Source organism: Rhinatrema bivittatum, chromosome 8, assembly GCF_901001135.1.
Source record: "Rhinatrema bivittatum chromosome 8, aRhiBiv1.1, whole genome shotgun sequence".
Classification (NCBI taxonomy): domain Eukaryota; kingdom Metazoa; phylum Chordata; class Amphibia; order Gymnophiona; family Rhinatrematidae; genus Rhinatrema; species Rhinatrema bivittatum.
Genome location: NC_042622.1, coordinates 180,175,262 through 180,194,369, shown reverse-complemented (window position 1 = coordinate 180,194,369; position 19,108 = coordinate 180,175,262). Strand labels below are relative to the sequence as shown.

Genomic DNA, 19,108 nt, shown 5'->3' with positions numbered 1-19,108 from the left:
GCGTCTTCACTCTTTCGGATGGGTCATCAATTTCTCCAAGAACCATTTGGTCCCATCCCAGGTGCTGGATTTCTTGGGAGCCCGATTTGACACGGCTGACAGCAAAGTTTTCCTCCTTCAGGAGTGGATAGACAAGCTGATGTCTCAGATTCAGTGGCTGTTGGCCCTACCGATGCCCAAGGTATGGGACTACTTGCAGGGTCTTGGTTATATGGCATCTACTCTGGAGTTAGTTCCCTGGGCCTTTGCTCATATGAGACCTTTGCAAAGGGCATTGCTTTCCTGCTGGGATCCCAAGTCAGAAGAGTTCCAGTTACCCTTACTGCTCATGGACCCCCGCCAGAGCCAGTCTCACCTTATGGCGCGGGGTGGACCTGGAGGAGCCATAGTGGGTAATCGTAACAACGGATGCCAGCCTCTCTGGTTGGGGAGCAGTTTACCAATCGCAGTCAGTACAAGGTCAATGGACACGTCAGGAGGCGAAGTGGTCCATAAATCGCTTGGAAACGAGCAGTATGCCTGGCGCTGCGCAGCTTTCTCCCTCTCATCCGGCATCAGTCGGTGCGAATTTTGTCTGACAACGCAACAACGGTGACATACATCAGTCACCCAGGGGGAACAAGAAGTTGTCCGGTGGCTGGGGAGGCGGACAAGCTGATGGTCTGGGCGGAACACAATCTCGCCTGATTGGCGCCTTCACACATAGCCGGGGTAGACAATGTTCAGGTGGATTTTCTCAGCCGACAACAATTAGACCCCGGAGAGTGGGAGCTATCCGAGGAAGTGATGCAGCTCTTAACTCGTCGGTGGGGAGTGCCCCACCTGGACTTAATGGCGACTAGGCAGAACGCGTAGGCGGCTCATTTCTTCAGTCGCAGAAGGGAGCACGGGGCGGAAGGAGTGGATGCTCTGGTCCTTCCATGGCCCTGCGACATTCTGCTCTATGTTTTTCCTCCTTGGCCATTGGTGGGCAAGGTCTTAAGAATAGAGACCCACTCAGGGTCGGTCATCCTCGTAGCCCTGGAATAGCCACGGAAGCCATGGTTCGTGGATCTCATCAACTTGGCGGTGGATGGCCCCTTTCATCTCAGTCATCTTCTGAATCTTCTTCGGCAAGGTCCAGTATTTTTCGATCAGGCGGCTCGCTTTTGTCTAGCGGCCTGGCTTATGAAAGTAGGCAGTTGAGGAAGAAGGGTTATCCTGATTCAGTCATTTCCACCCTCCTACGGGTACGAAATACTTCTACTTTACTCACATATGTTCGGGTCTGGAAGGTTTTCGATGTTCAAAAGTCGCCCACTTTTTTCCACGAGTCAAAAACAAGCATGGGGATTCAACAACGCGTTCACTGTTTATCTGTGGAGAAAGAATACGGGGTTAGGCGGCAAGGGGGTGGAGGGCAATAGTGCACGGAGAGGGGTTTTTTTTCTTTTTTTTTTTTTCCTGTAGGTGTGTTTCCAAAACTACGTGCGTAATTTTGAAAGGAATTAAATACCTGCCGAGAAAACAGGTGCAAATCTTTGCAGGAACTTTATTCCCAGGGTGGTTTTCAAAGGGAACGCATGCTTTTGCTTTGAGAATCTGTGCAAAGTTGGTGGGGAAGAGACCCCCTTGCAAACTGTGCACATTTTGAAGATGTTTTGAAATAGCGCCCTTCCCCCTCCCAGAGAGACACTGGACTCCCTTCTAATGCTGAAATGGTTTCCAGATGAGGCAACAGAACTGGGGTTCAGCAGCTTTAAGAGAGAGAGACCGAGCAGGTAACCCTGGGGTAAGTGGTATCATTTACTGCCAAATCTGGGAGCAGTAAGCTGGGTCCAAACCACTGTCGCTGTCTGAGCAGAGAGAGGATCTCTGGTTTCCCCCCTTCTCTGTAGAGTGGTTGCTGATCCTCTTGCGGGAGTTGGGGACCGGGAGAGCTGTAGCAAAGGAGTGACCCCCGCTGGGCTGAGGGTGTTAACACTGCCCCGCTTTTTCTCCTCGCTGTAGGCAGAGAGACCTGACACCATGCTGGGCGTGGTGTGCGGCGCGCTTCACGTGGCGGACGTCAGCCTGCGCAACAGCGTCTCCAACTTCCTGCACTCTCTAGAGAGGTAAACGAGAGCCGGGATAGGTGCGGCATGTAAGACGGGGGCACTCTGACCAGTCTCTTCAATTTCAGTGGCCTTTGCCCAGACCAGAGGCCCACCTCTGCCTGGTGCTGGACGTGCATTCCATTGGGTCGGCGCTGCCCCAGGCTAGACCTGGAGACTCTGTGGCAGCGTTGAGTGCTCTTATGTGAGAAAACCAGATTCGATTCCTCAGCTCAGTTGAGGTTGCTGCGGAGGCAGCCCCTGGGAGGAGGAGAGAGTCCCCCCCCATCGTCATGAGACCATGACGTCCTCTGGCCAGGCTCCAGATGCATCTCTTCTGGGGGGAGTTCACGATCAAGCACCTTGACAGTGATTAGGTTAGAGGGGAGGAGTTAAAAATGGGGGATGAACGGGGCAGCTCGGTGACAGTGTAGTGTACTGCCATGCAAAGGGATCTTCTAGACTACGTTTTCCATTCTCGGGACCAGCGTTCACAGCTCTTGGGTGGGAATCATAGTCTCAGAATGGCGACTCCTTGTGGTCAGATTTAGGGCCAAGGAATGCAGAGTTCAGGAAGGAGCCCTAGTCCATGACCTCCAGACTGGACCAAACCTAGGTTAGGAGGGGCTATAATGAAGTCTAATGACGCCCAATCCCGGCCTTGGGTCCAGTTAAACTGCAAATGGCTTGGTAAAAGACCCTGGAAAGAGTGCGTGAAAGCTCTTGGTGCTGTAGCCCTCGTAGAGGCCCAAAGAAGCAGGAGGCTGCTGCTGGGACGATTCCTACCCTCGTGGATGGGAGTAGTAAAAGTGAATTTTAGGAGCTTTAAATCCATGCCGCTGTGCCTGGGTGGCAGTCGTACAGCGCCACATGATTATGCCATTTCCAGATTCCCACTCTCATTGTTCTCTGGTCCTTGTCTAACTCTGTCCTGAGCAGGATGGCCCTTCTTAAGCTCTGGTGGAACATTTTAGGAGATGTGTGTGGAGGGAACAAAAGAGTTCTGAAGCGCTGTTCTGTGAGCTGGAGAGGAATAGCAATCCATTTTTTTTTTTTTTATCCTCAAAATGTGGGAATGCAGGGGAGTTTGCCAGCCCTGACTCTGCTCCCGAGTGAGCTGAGTATTCACACTGGAGTTTGAGTCCTTGCTCGTTCCTGCCCTGCCATGGAATCACGGGGCGCTCCTGGATGGGAGGAAGGGTTTTCTAGTTCCCGGCTGTGGTTGGGGAGGACTCTTGCGGGCGAGCCGCATTTGCTCTCGAGTCTCTAGGAGTCATGAAAAATCACGGCTGGTGTTTTGACCACATGCGCTGTTCCACCAGGGGCCAGGTGCTGCCAGCTCACACGCTGCTGAACACTGTGGATGTGGAGCTCATTTATGAGGGAATAAAGTACGTCCTGAAGGTATGTTGGTTTTTTGGGGGTTTTTTAATGTGTGCAATAATATTGTTGTGGCTGTTTTTAAAGCAAGCATGGCACAGCTGAAAGTCTGTTGTGTGCAAGCTGTGGTGGGGGATGGGGTGTGGGGGGGGGGAACGGGACAGTGAGAGAAGGATCTGCCGTCGTGTGCGCTCCATGACGCCGTGTCATGGCTGGGAGCAACCAACGGGATGCCGTCCCCACCCTGCGGTGGGCTGAGACCGGTGGCTATTTGTTGTCGTCTTGGCTTCTGTAGGTGACACGGCAGTCCCCCAACTCTTACGTGGTAATCATGAACGGCTCCTGCGTGGAGATCGACGTGCACAGGCTGAGCGACGGAGGACTGCTCCTGTCCTACGATGGCAGCAGCTACACCACCTACATGAAGGAGGAGGTGGACAGGTACGCTGCTGGCTGCCTTCTCTTCCCTTGCACGACCGTGCTGCTTCCTGTCTGGCTCTCTGTGTGTGTGTGTATGTGTGTGCCCGCATTTTCATAGCTTCGTCTGGGTGAGGTTTTGGGGTAGAGAAGAGGAAGAGATCCTGATCTCCCAACGGAGCCCAGGCATTGTTTGGCGGGGAGTCCTGAGGGGGGAGCTGGTAGCATTTCTCGATCTAAAAATGAAGGCGTTCCCACTCTCAAAGAGAGAGAGAGCTGGCAGGTCTATGGGGAGCCATCGTGTGTTTTCGACATTCTTTGAGGACCGGCCAGCCCGCTCTGCTTGAGAACGCATGAAATGTCCTTGTGCGACTCTCTGGTCCACCTCACAGAGTTTCGCTGTATCAGCAGTACGTTACCTGAGGTGTGACCTATGCACTGCGCTGTGCGATAATCAGATCTGAGCTCGCTGTGCGGTTCTCCAGCCTCGGTTTGCCCTGTGTCCTGCTCAGATTGTGCAGTGCTTCTCATCTGTATGCTCCGCGCCCTGCTCTGAGCACATCTTTGCTTACGCTGCATCCCAATGTTGCTGTGTGGGGAATTTTTTTTTTCCTTTCTTTTCCAGGTACCGCATCACGATCGGCAATAAGACCTGCGTATTTGAGAAGGAAAATGACCCGTCCATCCTGCGCTCGCCCTCAGCCGGGAAGCTCATCCAGTACGTGGTGGAGGACGGGGGCCACGTCTTCGCAGGACAGTGCTACGCCGAAATCGAGGTAACGAAAACCTTTCTTGGGAAAGAGAGGTCACTTCTTCTAGCAAGGGACATGGGCGCTTGAGCGGGAGTGTTGGAGAGAGGATGTTGGCATGAAAGCTGACGCATCAGGGAATGCTGCTTCTTTGGAAAGCTGGCATCTTTCAGGACTCCCAGTGTCCCTCCCTCGGGTAATGTACTGCTGAGTTTGCATCATTAAACATCCATTGACCACATCAAGCTGACCGGTGCTCGCACTTTGATCTCGTGCCATCTTCGGACGGAGAGTATGGGATTGCAGTGATGCGTGCCAGGGACCTCATGTTAAGGTCTTGCATGCCACTCTGGTGGGGTCTCACCAAAGGTCTGGGCTCTTTATCTGTTGAGTTTGCTCTTCAAGGCTGCCCCCCCCATGCGTGATCGGCTGAGATGAAGCAGTCATGGCCCTGCTGGCGGCGTGAAGCACGCTCACCTGTCCATCCATTCTAGGTGATGAAAATGGTGATGACTCTGACGGCGGTGGAGTCGGGGTGCATTCACTACGTGAAGCGCACTGGGGCAGTGCTGGAGCCCGGCTGTGTCATCGCGAAGCTTCAGCTCGACGACCCCAGCAGAGTGCAGCAGGTAGGGCGAGCCAGCTCCTCGGCGGCAGAAGAGCTGGGTCAGTAAAACCCTCTTGGCAGGGAGGCGGGAGGAGATGCCAGGCACAAGGGAAAACACGATGCCTGTTGGATTGTGTGAGCACCGTTTCCAAGGTGTTCCTTTATTGATGGGCGTGCGGTCTGTGTACCCGGCACCGTACGATAGCTGGCAGCTTGGCGGTTCTCCGGTTACACAAGGTGGGATTGGAACTTGTCAATGGGCGACAGCTGCCTTCCCCCTCGGCGTGCGGCAGGTCAGAGTATGGAAATGAAGAGTGATCAGGCCTGGAACACGGAGCAGGAGAAAGCGTCGCTCACGTGCGTGTTGGGATGTTGATGCTCATTGTGCACGTGTACTCCTTACGGGAAATGCAGCCCCAGTGAGGCTTTACGTTTCGTTTTGTGTGACGTGCAGTGTTTGCAATTCTGTTCATCTCTTGTGCCAGGCTCCTGGCTCTGAGCAGGCTCATTCTGCCTTTTTACTGTACTTTTCTTCCCCCCCCCCCCCAAATCTGTCTGCGGTGCGTAGGCAGAGCTGTACACAGGCCCCTTGCCACAGATCCAGAGCTCAGCACTGCGGGGGGAGAAGCTCCATCGTGTCTTCCACTGTGCCCTGGATAACTTGTTGAACGTCATGAACGGATACTGCATGCCGGAGCCCTACTTCATCAACAAGGTATTACTGCCCACGATGCTTGCCACCACCCCTCGGCTGGCAGGAGCCCCATGGTGACCACAAAAGCCAATTGGGCTACCAGCTGTCATCCAGTAGGTGGCCATGCCATCACCAAAATGCGGAGGCGATATGACAAAAATTCATGCGGGAGGGGAGGGAGGCGGTGGTGATTTTCTACCGCGTCATTCCAGGTTGGCGACCTGATGCCTTTATAATCATGTTTTATTTTCCGTTGCAGCTTTTTTTTTTTTTTTTTTTTTTAAGAACATCAACACTAGGAGACAGGGTTGAGGGAGGGAGGTGCTCTGGGGAGCTGGCGGTGTAGGGTGGGACCCTGGGGTGCTGATGGTATGGGGAAGGAAGGTGCTCTCGGGACCTGCCATGTTCCCACTGGTCATTCTGGATCTTCCTCGCACGCGAAGGTCTATGGAGCTCCAAGTGCTGGTGATTTTGTAGAGGATCGGGGCTGGGATCTCGCAGGTTATTGTACATCTGTTCTGCGTTGCAGGTGAAGGACTGGGTGGAGAGGCTGATGAAAACGCTCCGGGACCCCTCTCTTCCTCTCTTGGAATTGCAAGACATCATGACCAGTGTCTCTGGCCGAATCCCACCCAACGTGGAGAAATCCATCAAAAAAGAGATGGCCCAGTATGCCAGCAACATCACCTCTGTCCTTTGCCAGTTCCCCAGTCAGCAGGTATCAGTTAAAGCTCCTTCCCGTAGCACCTCTGCCAGTTCCCTCGGCTCCCCAGCAGGCAGAACTCCCTCCTGTAGTACTTCTCTTCTCTGGAAGTCCCCAGCAGGTGCAGCTTTCAGATTTCATCACTTTAAGGTTATGTGTAACTTTTCGCTGGTCAGGCCCCCATCAATTTTGCTGGCATTGCCTTGCATCCACTCGTTCAATGCCCCCTCCCCCCCCCCCCCCCAGCTCTATGAACGATGCATCTTCTCTTTCTTTGCTTAATGTATTTTTTTTTCTGTTAGATTGCCAACATACTCGACAGCCACGCGGCCACTCTGAACCGCAAGTCCGAGCGGGAGGTGTTTTTCATGAACACTCAGAGCATCGTGCAGCTCGTGCAGAGGTGGGTGACCGCCGGCCCCTGGGGGAACCGAGGAGAACACGGGGCTTCTTCCGCCCCTCCCCGTCCCCCAGGCCGAAGCGCAGTGCGCACTGCAGTGCCAGTTATCATTCTGTTCTGATGCAGTGTGTACAGATTCCCTGCCTGAAAGCGCTGGGGCGGCCCCCCTCCCCCCCATGTTTGTTATATAGAGAAGGAAATGGGCTCTCTGTTATGTTCCCTTCTTTAGTCCTCTGTAGTGATTAAAATGTGCACGTGGATGTCTGGCGCTGGACTACATCACTTCGCTTCACATGGCAATCGTTGATGTGCAGGGAGATGCAATTTTGAGCAAATAAACCTCGTCCTCCTGTGCAAGTCCCTGTTCAGAGTTCAGGCCACGCTCATACACAGAATATAGCGAGGGGAGTGCCTGAACTCCCACAGGCCTACCTCGGGGCAAATTCTCAGGAAAGAGGGAGATACCAAGGGGCTTTATACCTTGCGGCTTCTCCAATACACCAACAAAGATGCACACATACACTGAGTCAGTACACCAGGATCCAGGTATGGGATGTAAGTTTATTTGAGCACTTACTAAGCAAGAGAATAATGACATAAAGCGCTGGAGAGGTGATTGCAGGCAAATAATAATAATAATTAGTAAGGTATTAAAAGATACATATAAAGATAGCAAATCTTACGTTCCTAATGACAGATGAAAGGGGCCCAAGAATAAATCCGTTCAGCTCTGGAAGTCCGACATAAGTAACCGGCGATGCTCACCGCTGTTCTCACAGCTCTGCTTACTTTTACCCTAACTTGCTTGAAGCAGGAGCGGAGTCCCCTCCCTCCTCCTGTTTTATCCCCCTTCAGTACATCTGCTTGGTACTGTCTGGTGTTTACTGCCGCCCCCTGTTACTCCCAGGTTTCTGGTCTGCCCTTGGACTAACAGTTCTCATGGTTTCAGCACATAAGCTTGTTTAGAATCTGCACAGCCTTTGGAAAAAAATAATACTTTTTAGTTCCCAGCGACATCTAGATAGGACTCTGAAAATAACAGCATTTGCAACAGGTAATTGTAGACATCTTCCTTCTCTGCGGCCTTTCATTCACGTGAGAGTTCTTTCACTAACTGAGGTTGGCTAATTGTGGCCAGCAGTTAGACAAGCCCCCAGCAGTCCCTGTGGCAGTAAAGAGGCCGTAGCTGGATGGTATCAGAGCAGAGCCGCTGTCTCCTTTCCCCCACCCATGCCACAGTGGGGATGACTCATTCCCTTTCTCTCTGCAGGTACCGCAGTGGGAACCGAGGACACATGAAAGCGGTGGTAATGGATCTGCTGCGCCAGTACCTGAAAGTGGAGATCCAGTTCCAGCATGGTAAGTCCTTGTCTCTGTGCAGGGATCTGTGGGATGGTGGGTGGGAGAGAGTGCAGTGCTCCCAGAACCCCCTTCCACCGTGCTCTCTCATGAACATCAAAGCCCTCTTCTCTGCACGTACCCGGAGCAGCCCAGACTGCTGGGTTTTGCCTCCCTTCCAGCAGATGGAGTCAGAGAAAAACTTCGAGAGTGCCCTCTCTTAACCTGGTGAGCCACCTGCTGCTCCTCAGTATTTCTCTGTCTCCAGCAGATGGAGGTGATGCAAAACCTGCAGTCCTGATCCAAGCAAAAAAAAAAAAAAAAAAGAAAGTTAGAGTTGAAATTTATCTAGGAGTCTCCCAGGGGGTTGTGAGGTCCTGGTGGGACCATCCCCCCTGGTTGTAGGCGTCTTTGGACGAGCAGGGGTTGGGAGCCCCGAGCTTTTTCATCCTTTTCGGCCGGTGGGGTGATAGCTGGTGGTCCAGCTCCCCCCCACCCCCCCTCTTACTTCTCTCCCCTACAGCTGCCCATACCGGACTCTTCAAGAAAAGTCATTGATTTGTTACTTAAAGTTTTGTTTTAAAAATCACACGCTTTTCCCTCCTTTGGTGATATGTAAACCTGATGCATGACAGCAGTAAATCAGTGAGTTATAAAGAAACTTTTTTTCCCCTATATGACATCTGATTTCCTTTTTACTAGATGTTGATTCAAATCCTACAATCAGCTTTAAAATTTAAAGTTGGTTATAAGTGGCCCAAATGATTTAATTTATTTTTGTAATACAGGTTCAGCCACTAGATGGCAACATAATACTGTGCGAAAATTCTGATAATTCCTACCTTCACCTGAGCACCTGGTTAGTGGTCCTGAAGGTTTCTGTTCCTTGCTATGCGGGCGCTGCTTTGAGGATGCCTGCTTTGTTTCTGATCACAGGTCACTATGATAAATGCGTGTTCTCGCTGCGGGAAGAAAACAAGAGTGAGCTGGGTACGGTGCTGAATTACATCTTCTCCCATGCCCAGGTCACCAAGAAGAACCTGCTGGTCACCATGCTCATCGTAAGTCATCGCCAGTTTCCAGGCCATGTGTTTGATAGACTTGATATGCTTACTGTGTCTCGCATTTCCCCCTCTCTCTTTCCTGTGGCTAAGCAGGCCACCAGACCATGGGTCATGACTGGGGCACACATTACTTATGAAACGCGTGAGGGAAGTCTCCCGCAGGACCACAGCTGGTGCATGTGTTGTCAGCCATGGTGTATGATGCTCCCTCTCTAAGGGTGAAAGATAGAACCGCAGCTAAGGAGGAAGAGCACATAGTCTGCCGTGCCCTCTTTGGGCTAATGGGTAGGGCCACTGCCCCTAGACCAGAAAGTCGTTGATTCTGGTGCTGGCTGAGATGCTTCCTTACATTTTAGTCATATTTTAACCATGCTCATCATAGGCCACAGCCAGTGCAATGTGTGGTACGCTCCATTCTCAGTCATCCCTAGTCCATGGCCAGGGCATGTGCTAGCCACATGCTCACTGTATGCCACTCGCTGAGCCAAAGCCTGGGTGTGGTCTAATCAAGATGGTTTGTTAGATGCCTGTAGTATAAAACTCATCTCATAGCTGCAGTGGATAATATCTCACCCAGTGGAGAAGCAACACCGCACACACTTTCTATAAAAAGCTGTACGTTCCTTGATGCCTCATGCGCCATGTTCCCAGTGCCCCCGCTCTTCCCACAGGGCCATTTCCTCCCCATCTGTAACTTATACCCAGCCCTTTCCCTTCTCCGCTCTCCCCACCGAAAAAGTAAACAGCTGCCGGTTTTCTGCATTTTCAGTGCGGTAAATGTCTTTCCTCGTGTCCCCTGCAGCTTTTCTTCTCCAGAGAGTGCGGGGGGGGGGGGGGGGTTATGCTGGTGGGGCTCAGGACTAAGGGCCTGGTTCCTGAAGCTTTGCTTCCTGTCTTTGTCTGTCAGGCCCAGCACCCCCAGGTGTGCAAACTGTGCAATTGCACAGGCAGCACACCTGGGGGAGGGGGGGGGGACCGGCGTCTGGAGCAGGGAGAGGCCCATGCGGCTGCCGGTGGACCTGATCCCACTGGTAGCAGAAGAAGCAAGACGCCTGCACTCCGCAACTCGGCACATGACAGACACCCTTCCCCCCCCCCCCCACCAAAGAAAGCCCATCCCGCAGCTCCTTCTCATATGCCGGTCCCGCAGTATTCAACACTCGTGGTGCTAGCACTTCCTCTATGTTCATCTCGCGATTCACGAGTTGAGCATAGAGGAAATGAGTGTTGAATTCTGCAGGGCCAGCACAGAAGCACTGGAGATGCGTGTGTGTGTGTGAGGGAGGGATCATGTATATATGTAAGCATAGAACTGCGTGCATGTATATGAAAGACATGAGAAAGTTTGTGGGCCCCATTCCCACTAACCCATGCCAATCACAGTGTGACTGGAAATCAAAAGCTCCTGAATATACCCAGATCAGTCCAGACCAGTGGGTTAGTCATCCCTTCCAGCAGATGGAGTCAGAGAACAAAACTTGGAGGCACTGCTACTTAACCGAGAGGGCCATCTGCAGAGATTGCTCAACCTCAAGGCCATGGTTCCTGTTCCTTTGGCGGAGCAAGGACCGGGAATGTATTCTGTTTACTTCGGGGTTCCCAAAAAGGAGGGCTCCTTTCGTCCCATTCTTGATTTGCAGATGGTAAGTTGGTCCCTTCGAGTGCTGCGCTTTTGCATGGAGACACTGCACACCGTGATAGCAGCGGTCCGTAAGGGAGAGTTTTTAGCTTCCCTGGACTTCACGGAGTCGTACCTGCACATTCCCATTCGGATGGAACAACAGAAGTTTCTTCGTTTCATGGTGTTGGGTCAACATTTTCAGTTTAGAGCCCTTCCTCTTGGTCTGGCGATGGCGCCACATACGTTCACCAAAGTGATGGTAGTGGTGGCAGCGGCCCTTTGCAAGGAAGGAATTTTGGTACATCCGTACGTGCATGATTGGCTGATTTGAGCAAAGTCAAAGGAAGAGTTCAAGAGGTCTCTCCAGAGGGTGATGTTCACCTTGCAGTTGCTCGGTTGGGTCATAAATGTGCAGAAAAGTCATTTGGAACCGACCCAATCCTTGGTTTACCTGGGAGCCCGCTTCGACACTCAGCAGAGCAGAGTCTTCCTGGCAGCGGACAGGGTGGCGAAGTTGCAATCCCAGGTGAAGCGTCTCCCCCGATTGGTGATCCCGATGGTGTGGGACTATTTGCATGTTCTGGGGTCCATGGCTTCCACATTGGACTTTGTTCCTTGGGCGTTTGCACACATGAGGCCACTGCAATGCGCACTGTTGTCCATGTGGCATCCTTGTTCAGAGGAATTCCATCTTCCCTTGCCTCTGCTTCGAGAATCCAGGTCCACTCTCTCGTGGTGGCTGTCTCATCCCAATTTAGAGAAGGAGATGGACCTGGAACTTCTGGACTGGGTGGTGGTTTCCACACATGCATATCTCGTGGGTTGGGGGGCAGTGTGCTTGGGCCAGTCGGCGCAAGGTCTGTGGCTACCGGAAGAAAAGTCCTTGTCCATCAATCGTCTCGAGGCGAGGGTGGTCCATTGAGTCCTGGAGGCCTTTCTGCCCCTGCTCAGAGGACAAATGGTTCGAGTGTTCTCGGACAATGCGACAGCGGTGGCGTACATCAGTCGGCATGCGGCACGAAGAGTCATGCTGTGGTGCTGGAAGCTCTGAGGTTATTTGCTTGGGCAGAGTGTCATCTCAAAGGTCTTGCTGCATGGCATGTAGCAGGAGTAGACCATGTGCAGGCAAACTTCCTCAGCAGACAACAGCTGGATCCAGGGGAGTGGGAGTTGTTCCCCAAGGCCTGGAACTACATCCTCGCAAGGTGAGGCGTTCCCCCAGTTGAAGCTGATGGCGACAAGACTCAACTCAAAGACAGAGAGATTTTTCATTCGAAGAAAAGAGGTCGGTTCAGTGGGTCTTGATGCTCTGGTGTGCCCTTGGCTGACAGGAATCCTCCTATATGTTTTTCCGCCATGGCCTCTCGTGGGTCGTGTCCTCAGGTGCATTGAGTCATATCCTGGGAGTGTGGTTGTGGTGGTGCCAGAATGGCCGCGGAGACCGTGGTTCGCAGATCCGATGAGGCTTGCAGTAGAGGGGTCTCTCAGGCTGGCTCATCTCCTAGAGTTGCTGTGTCAGGGTCCCATATTCTTAGATTGGAAGGATCACTTCTGTCTCACGCTTGGCTTTTGAGAGGCGGAGGCTGCGCTTGAAGGATTACTCTGAGCAAGTCATCTCCTCACTTCTTCAGGCCAGGAGGCCGGCGACATCCATGGCGTATGTTAGGGTCAGGAAACCTTTTGAAGTGTGGTGTCTTCAGCGTCGGCTGGATCCCCTGACGGTGGATGTGTCACATGTGTTAGACTTCCTGCAGCAGGGATTGTCCAAGGGTTTGGCATACAGCTCGCTTCGGGTGCAGGTGGCTGCTTTGAGAGCACTCCGAGGAGGATTTAGTTGTTTTCTCCACAGGTCGGAAAAACCTTGGAATACCCAGATTTAAGGCTTTTCAAGGCCTAGTACAGCAGCCTAGACAGAATTATACAATTTCAGGGTAGGACTTTATCTGCTCATCCGGATGTCATTAGGTTCCTCAAGGGGGTAAAGCGTTTGCGTCCTCCAGTGCAGAAGATTTGTCCGGACTGGAGTCTCAACCTGGTTCTTTGCATTCTCTGCAGAACTCCCTTTGAGCCTCTAAAAAGAGTGACCCTGAAGGATTTGACGCTGAAAGCAGTGTTTCTGGTTGCAGTTTGTTCCACTAGAAGGATTTCAGAGCTGCAGGCCATGTCTTGTAAGGACCCATTTTTGCAGATTTACAGTGACAGGGTTTCATTGAGAACAGTGCCTTCCTTTGTGCCAAAGGTGGTATCTTCCTTTCATGTCAATCAGATTGTGGAGCTTCCAGGGTTTCTGGAGTGGTCGAGATCTTCTCCTCAGGATAGAGAGTTACATCTGCTTGATGTAAGACAGACTCTCTTACACTATTTAGAAGTCTTTAATGTATTTAATTGCTCTGATCATCTTTTTGTTCTGTATGGTGGAGCGAAGAAAGAAGACAAGTCCTCTAAGGCTACCATTTCTCGTTGGCTTAGGGAGGCCATTTGCTCTGTTTACATTTGTAAGGGGCGGCAGATTCCTGTGGGTTTGAGAGCGCGTTCCACTAGGGCACAGGCCGCATCCTGGGCTGAGTGTCAGCTGCTGTCTCCTCAGGAGATTTGTAGGGCTGCAGTGTGGTCTTCGATTCATACCTTTACCAGACATTATGGTCTGGATGTCAGGGCAAAGGATGAGACTTCCTTTGGTGAGAATGTCCTGCGTGCTGGTTTTTCGGGTGCCTGCCCAGTTATGGGGTGCTTGGGTATTTCCCACTGGTCTGGACTAATCTGGGTATGTTCAGAAAAGGAAAATTGGTTCTTACCTGCTAATTTTTCTTCCTGTAATACCACAGATCAATCCTGAGACCCTCCCAGTTGACTCCAAAAGACTGACCTTTCTGCCAAGTTTAATATTCTGTAAGTGAAGGATCTTTACTCCAAGGTGTATCATAGTTGGGCAGATTCTGCAATATTTCCAGTTTTCATGTTGTTGTGGATGAACAAGGTTTATAGTTTGAGGGGTTTCCAACCCCTTGATCCCTCTGTCCATTCGAGGAGTAGTTAGATTAATCTTGGCTTGGGTACAGGTCAATACTGAGGGACTGCAGGTGACCCTCTCTGTTAAGTAGCAGTGCTCAAAGTTTTGTCCTCTGTCTCCATCTGCTGGTAGGGATGAATAATCCACTGGTCTGGACTGATCTGTGGTATTACAGGAACGAAAATTAGCAGATAAGAACCAATTTTCCTTTCCTAGGAATGGAAAGCATGAATTGGTTTTTCCTTTTTAGTTTTATTTTTTGGTTGTTGTTTAGTGTTGTCTACTGTTTTAAAATATTTTATTGCTGTTTGGGACACTTTAAAAAATTGTATATGAGTTTTATTCAAATTTTTATTTGTCACCTGCTTTTGAAATATTCATATTAGCATGTTTTTACTATTATAATCATGTACTTATTATATTTCTTGATTTTAATGTTTGAGGCATGGTGATGGTTTTCTTTTTTCATGGTTGCACTGCATAGAGTGTCAAGCTTCTTGTGGTTTCCAGTTCAGTTCTTGCCTGCACGTTTGTATTTCTATTTTATGGTTGCTTTGTTCTGTATTTGGTGAGAGTCTGTATATGTTCTGCATGTGGACTGATAGGAAGTGTATTAGTGTTTTAGGGCTTTCGGAGGGGCAAGCCAACACCTAACACACGTTACAATAGGCCTGATACCATTTGGAGGAATTTCTGGTTGGCATTACAGCAGTGCATGCAAATATAATATAATAAAAGTGATATTTTTACCTCCGAATGCTGAACATTGATCTTCTTCATGTAAAATGTTATTAGACATACAGAACTCTTGTGTGGGTGTGTGGAGAGGGCTGGGGGAAAGGGGGGTGCATTATGCAAGGCTAGGTCACCTAATACTCTTGCACTGGCCATGGATTCTGAGGCAGGGAGTGAAGACCCGGGAGAGGGGGAGATGTCAGTTTTTAAAGTTTATATCGCTGGAGGGAGCTGGGCTTTTTTTTTTTTTGGTTGGTCCGGAACAGAGTTTGAATGAATGGGACGGGTGGAGGAGGGACTCAGTATTACTCGTGCTGGGCAGCAAAAAAGCTAGCACCAGCCCTGATGTCTGTGGTAGAATTGCTTAATGAATATGGAGGGCAGATCTCCCTCTGGCTTCACCCATTATATGTTAGAAATTACTTGGGGCAGGACCCTGCTCTGAGCCCGGTATCCTTGGTACTAATTGTAGGGATTTATATGACAGCCCAAATCACTCATCTCAAACAGAGAAACCCCTCTCCCATGGCCACCTCCTCATCCCAATAAACAGGTTCTTGGCCTGCTCTCCTCCTTGGTTTTAAGCTGTTAGCTGGAAGGGGCCTGCCTGACTCTCTGAGTGGCAGACACCTGCCTAAGACTTTCTCATCCCTGGGACACATTGCTTCCCCTTCTTCCTCCCCCCATCAGAGATTTTCATCTGAGGATTCTAGTCTGAGCCGGGGCTGCTCATTTCTCCAGCAATCACGCGGAAGCGATGGAAAGGCAAAATGGCAGCTGTTTGCAGCTCAGGCCTTCAATTCTCCTCATAGCCCCCAGTCACTCAAGTGTGTAATTACACCGGGGTTGCCGAGGAGACAAGGCCTTGTCAGAGGGATAAAAAAAAACCCCGAAACCAACTGGTTTGACACGTTCGCTTGCTGCCTTTGTGAACGAGGACAGGCAGAGGCCGTAGAACATTCTGGTTTTTATGGCGTTCTTTATTTTTTAATGGGAAAGGGAGAGGATTGCAATTAGTCGTCTTGTTCTGCAAGCTATGTTTCTGGCTGGCAGACGGGGAGGCTTGTATCGGGTGTTACCAGAGAGGGCAGTCAGGCATGGGGGGGGGGGACTCTTCGTGTCCTGCCTCAGAGCCTCCCGTCTCCTTTCCTCAAAGACGCTGGCCTTTTGTGGCCTGTGGTCTGGCGAGTGAAGGTCGCCAAGTATGCGTTGCAACATTCCCACTGCCCAACCAGAAAAAAAAATAGAATTTTTTTTTTATGCCAACTTTGTGCAAAACGCTGACACTCCGGGCTTTCTGATTCAACCCTGAGGCAAACGCCATTGCAGAACTGAAAGAGAGTGATAGTCCAAAGATGTTTAACTTCAGCAGTTAGATACCCCGAGCTGTATAAATGGAAGTTCCCCCTGCTGACATCCTAAATTTAGGGAGCTGTTTTTAACAAGGCATCTGTATGGTGGGGGGGAGGGGCCAGGGGAAGTAAGTACTGATTTTCAGTGCTAACCACCTAAATGTAGACAAATAAATAGCATTTATTTTCCTACATATTTAGGGGCCTAAATTAGGAGAATTTTCAGCATAAAACTTTGGCATTTAAATTCGACTTAAATTTCAGCTTAGTTAAATTTCCTAAAAGTGAGTCGCCAAGGACGGGTGCTTGGCTTTGTTTTGAAAATCCACCCCATAGTAAATGAGGAAAAAAAATCAAATAAGTCTTGTTTTGTGGGAAGTTTCCCATCTTTTTCTCGAGCTGCTCTGGAGGTATTGGGACTAAGATGGGCCATAGCAGTGCATTTTTTTTTTTTTTAAAGAATAATTTAAAGCAGGTAGTAATTTTAAACATTTTTTTTCTGAGCTGAGTTTAGTTAATTCACGGCTGGACTCATGTGCTGCCGCGAGCTACGGCGCAATTGATTTACATTGCAGTTTGCCCGTCTGCGGGCGGGAGTCTGAATGTCGATTTTAGAAAGCCACACGGTGTAGAAATTTTAAACCTTCAGGTGAGGCTGCTCTGCAGCATGTGGGTCTTGGGTGCTCCGGGTTAAGCATTGCTCTTTTGCATGTCTGCTTCTCGGGGGCAATTTTGCTCAGGAAGTGACACAGCATTGGGCAGTTCGTCCTGCCACTGGCATCTCCTGAAGGATTCAGCCCGAGCTTTGCTTCCCACCGAAACTCATCAGTACTTCCCCCCCCCCCCCCCCCCCCCCCCCCAAACCTCACCCTAAAACATTTTGGGGCGTGTGGAGGTGCTGTGAGTAACAAGGAAATAAAAAAACGTGAAGAATGAATACCACAAACCCCCTCCCCCCCCCCCCCCACTCCATCACCGACGTGTCTGGTCTATGTTCTTTCTTTCCAGGACCAGCTGTGTGGCCGGGACCCCACCCTGACTGACGAGCTGCTTAATATCCTGATTGAGCTGACCCAGCTGAGTAAGACGACCAACGCCAAGGTGGCCTTACGGGCGCGCCAGGTAGCCACAGCCAATGTTTGGATCCGCTCCAACCTCCAGCCCTCTTTTTTGTTAGGCTCTGGCCCGATTCCCCCGCAAACCCTGCCCCTCCCTGAGAGCGAATTATGAGCAGAATAAACCGGGCGTTCCTCGGGACGGCCGAGAGGCCACACGAGCTCACACGGACGTGGTGGTGAGGAGGAGGAGGAGGAGGAGCTGTGCATCATCCTGGCAGAGCTCGGGTGAAGCTGCTCTCTTGTCCTGGGGCTGCCGACAAACTCCATGTCTCAGGTGTCGGACTGAGCCGGTCCTGGCTGTTACCCTGGTAGGCCCAATTTCTCTCCGTGTTCACGAACAGCAGGAACCGCAAGTCCATTGATAATAACAGGGATGCCAACAGGGCTGCTTCCGTCTTTCCCCGAAGACCTGGAGTTTGTTGGCAGCTCTGCCCTGGCAGAGTTGGGCTTGTATACATCCCGAGGACCCTCCACTGAGCTCAGAGGCGTGGTTTCCCTTTGGAAATGGAAAGAATTGCACAGTACCGCCAGTAAATTTCTCATCCCAGTGCATGGTGGCCCTTGTAGTTTTGCATCTGTACAAGGAGCTAAAAGTAACAGAATGCACTGAGCCAGAGCTTACAATCCTATGGGTCGGTCTGTACCTCATCAGCTGGGTTGGCTGGTTACTTCGATTGCACCATTGGTCTATGCGGCACTGTACGAGACTTGCCCTCTTTCACAGCAGACAAATGGAGGCACCTTCATGACTTGTCCTATGACCTCCTGCCATCCTAATTCGTTCTCCTCGTTAATATGGGAATTAACTTCTGGCTGAATTGCACAGTTTTGTGCAGGCTCAGTCTTATATGACCATAAAGTGCTTGGCTGTGACTGAAAATTACACAGTGATTAGTGGGGCTGGGATTGGAACCTGCATCCCCAAGAATTGCAGCTGTGATTTTATGTAACGAGGCTGCCCTGCTGGCCCTTACACTCTCTCTCCATATGCAAAGTGCCAGGATCTCGTTAATGTGATGTTCATTTGGGGGGAAGGGAGCGCCTCCTTATAGCCTTGCTCATGCCTTTCTGCTGCTCACCCCTGCCAGGTTCTCATTGCCTCTCACCTGCCCTCCTACGAACTCCGGCACAATCAGGTGGAGTCCATCTTCCTCTCGGCCATCGACATGTACGGCCACCAATTCTGCATCGAGAACCTGCAGGTACCCAAGAACCCATCTCTCTTTTTTTTTTATCCTTTCTCCCACTCCCCAAGTCCCCCACCCCCACCCCCCCAAGGTATGGGAATTGCCTGTTTCCAAAGAACCTTGGCTTCTAGGGCAAAGGCCTCTCTGTGGCCATAAGGTGGAACAGAATAGAAAATCCAGTGCAGTGGGGTGTCAGGAGAAGAGTTCAGTGTGAAGCTTTAAAATTTCCCCATCTTTAAAAAGCTCCTGCTTGGTTAGCTCTTTGGGTAATTGTAGTAACATGGTTCTGGGGTGCAAACAGGAGCCATCATGACCGGTCTCCAGTGGAGACCTCCAAGCACCCAGCATTGCCTCTGGTGTTTGTACTTCTCAGCACAGGGTGGAGGTAGCCCCCAGGGGGTAAGTCGGGACTATTTTATGCATACATTTACCAAATTCATCTCCATTAACCCCTGGCATCCTGCTGCAGAAACTCATCCTCTCCGAGACGTCCATCTTCGATGTTTTACCCAACTTCTTCTACCACAGTAACCAGGTGGTGAGGATGGCGGCCCTGGAGGTAGGTCCCTGCCTCGTGCCGAGGTCCTACAGCTCGGAACCTTCCAAAGCTTTTGTGGGGTTTTGTGGGTGGGGGGGAGGGGGATGTTTGTGATGGTGTTTT

General features: G+C 50.9%; 1 protein-coding gene across 4 annotated transcripts in view; it reads left to right on the top strand.

Moving 5' to 3' along the window:
- ACACA (acetyl-CoA carboxylase alpha) overlaps positions 1 to 19,108 on the top strand; it is a 210,694-nt gene that overhangs the window by 52,300 nt on the left and 139,286 nt on the right. For all 4 annotated transcript variants that reach the window (XM_029611735.1, XM_029611732.1, XM_029611734.1 and 1 more), the window contains exons 15-27: positions 1,990 to 2,093; positions 3,395 to 3,476; positions 3,748 to 3,893; positions 4,495 to 4,645; positions 5,113 to 5,247; positions 5,794 to 5,940; positions 6,449 to 6,637; positions 6,925 to 7,025; positions 8,293 to 8,381; positions 9,297 to 9,421; positions 17,151 to 17,264; positions 18,349 to 18,462; positions 18,917 to 19,006. In XM_029611735.1, coding sequence (XP_029467595.1) covers positions 1,990 to 2,093; positions 3,395 to 3,476; positions 3,748 to 3,893; positions 4,495 to 4,645; positions 5,113 to 5,247; positions 5,794 to 5,940; positions 6,449 to 6,637; positions 6,925 to 7,025; positions 8,293 to 8,381; positions 9,297 to 9,421; positions 17,151 to 17,264; positions 18,349 to 18,462; positions 18,917 to 19,006 — 1,587 coding nt within the window. The remainder of the gene's footprint in view (positions 1 to 1,989; positions 2,094 to 3,394; positions 3,477 to 3,747; positions 3,894 to 4,494; positions 4,646 to 5,112; positions 5,248 to 5,793; positions 5,941 to 6,448; positions 6,638 to 6,924; positions 7,026 to 8,292; positions 8,382 to 9,296; positions 9,422 to 17,150; positions 17,265 to 18,348; positions 18,463 to 18,916; positions 19,007 to 19,108) is intronic.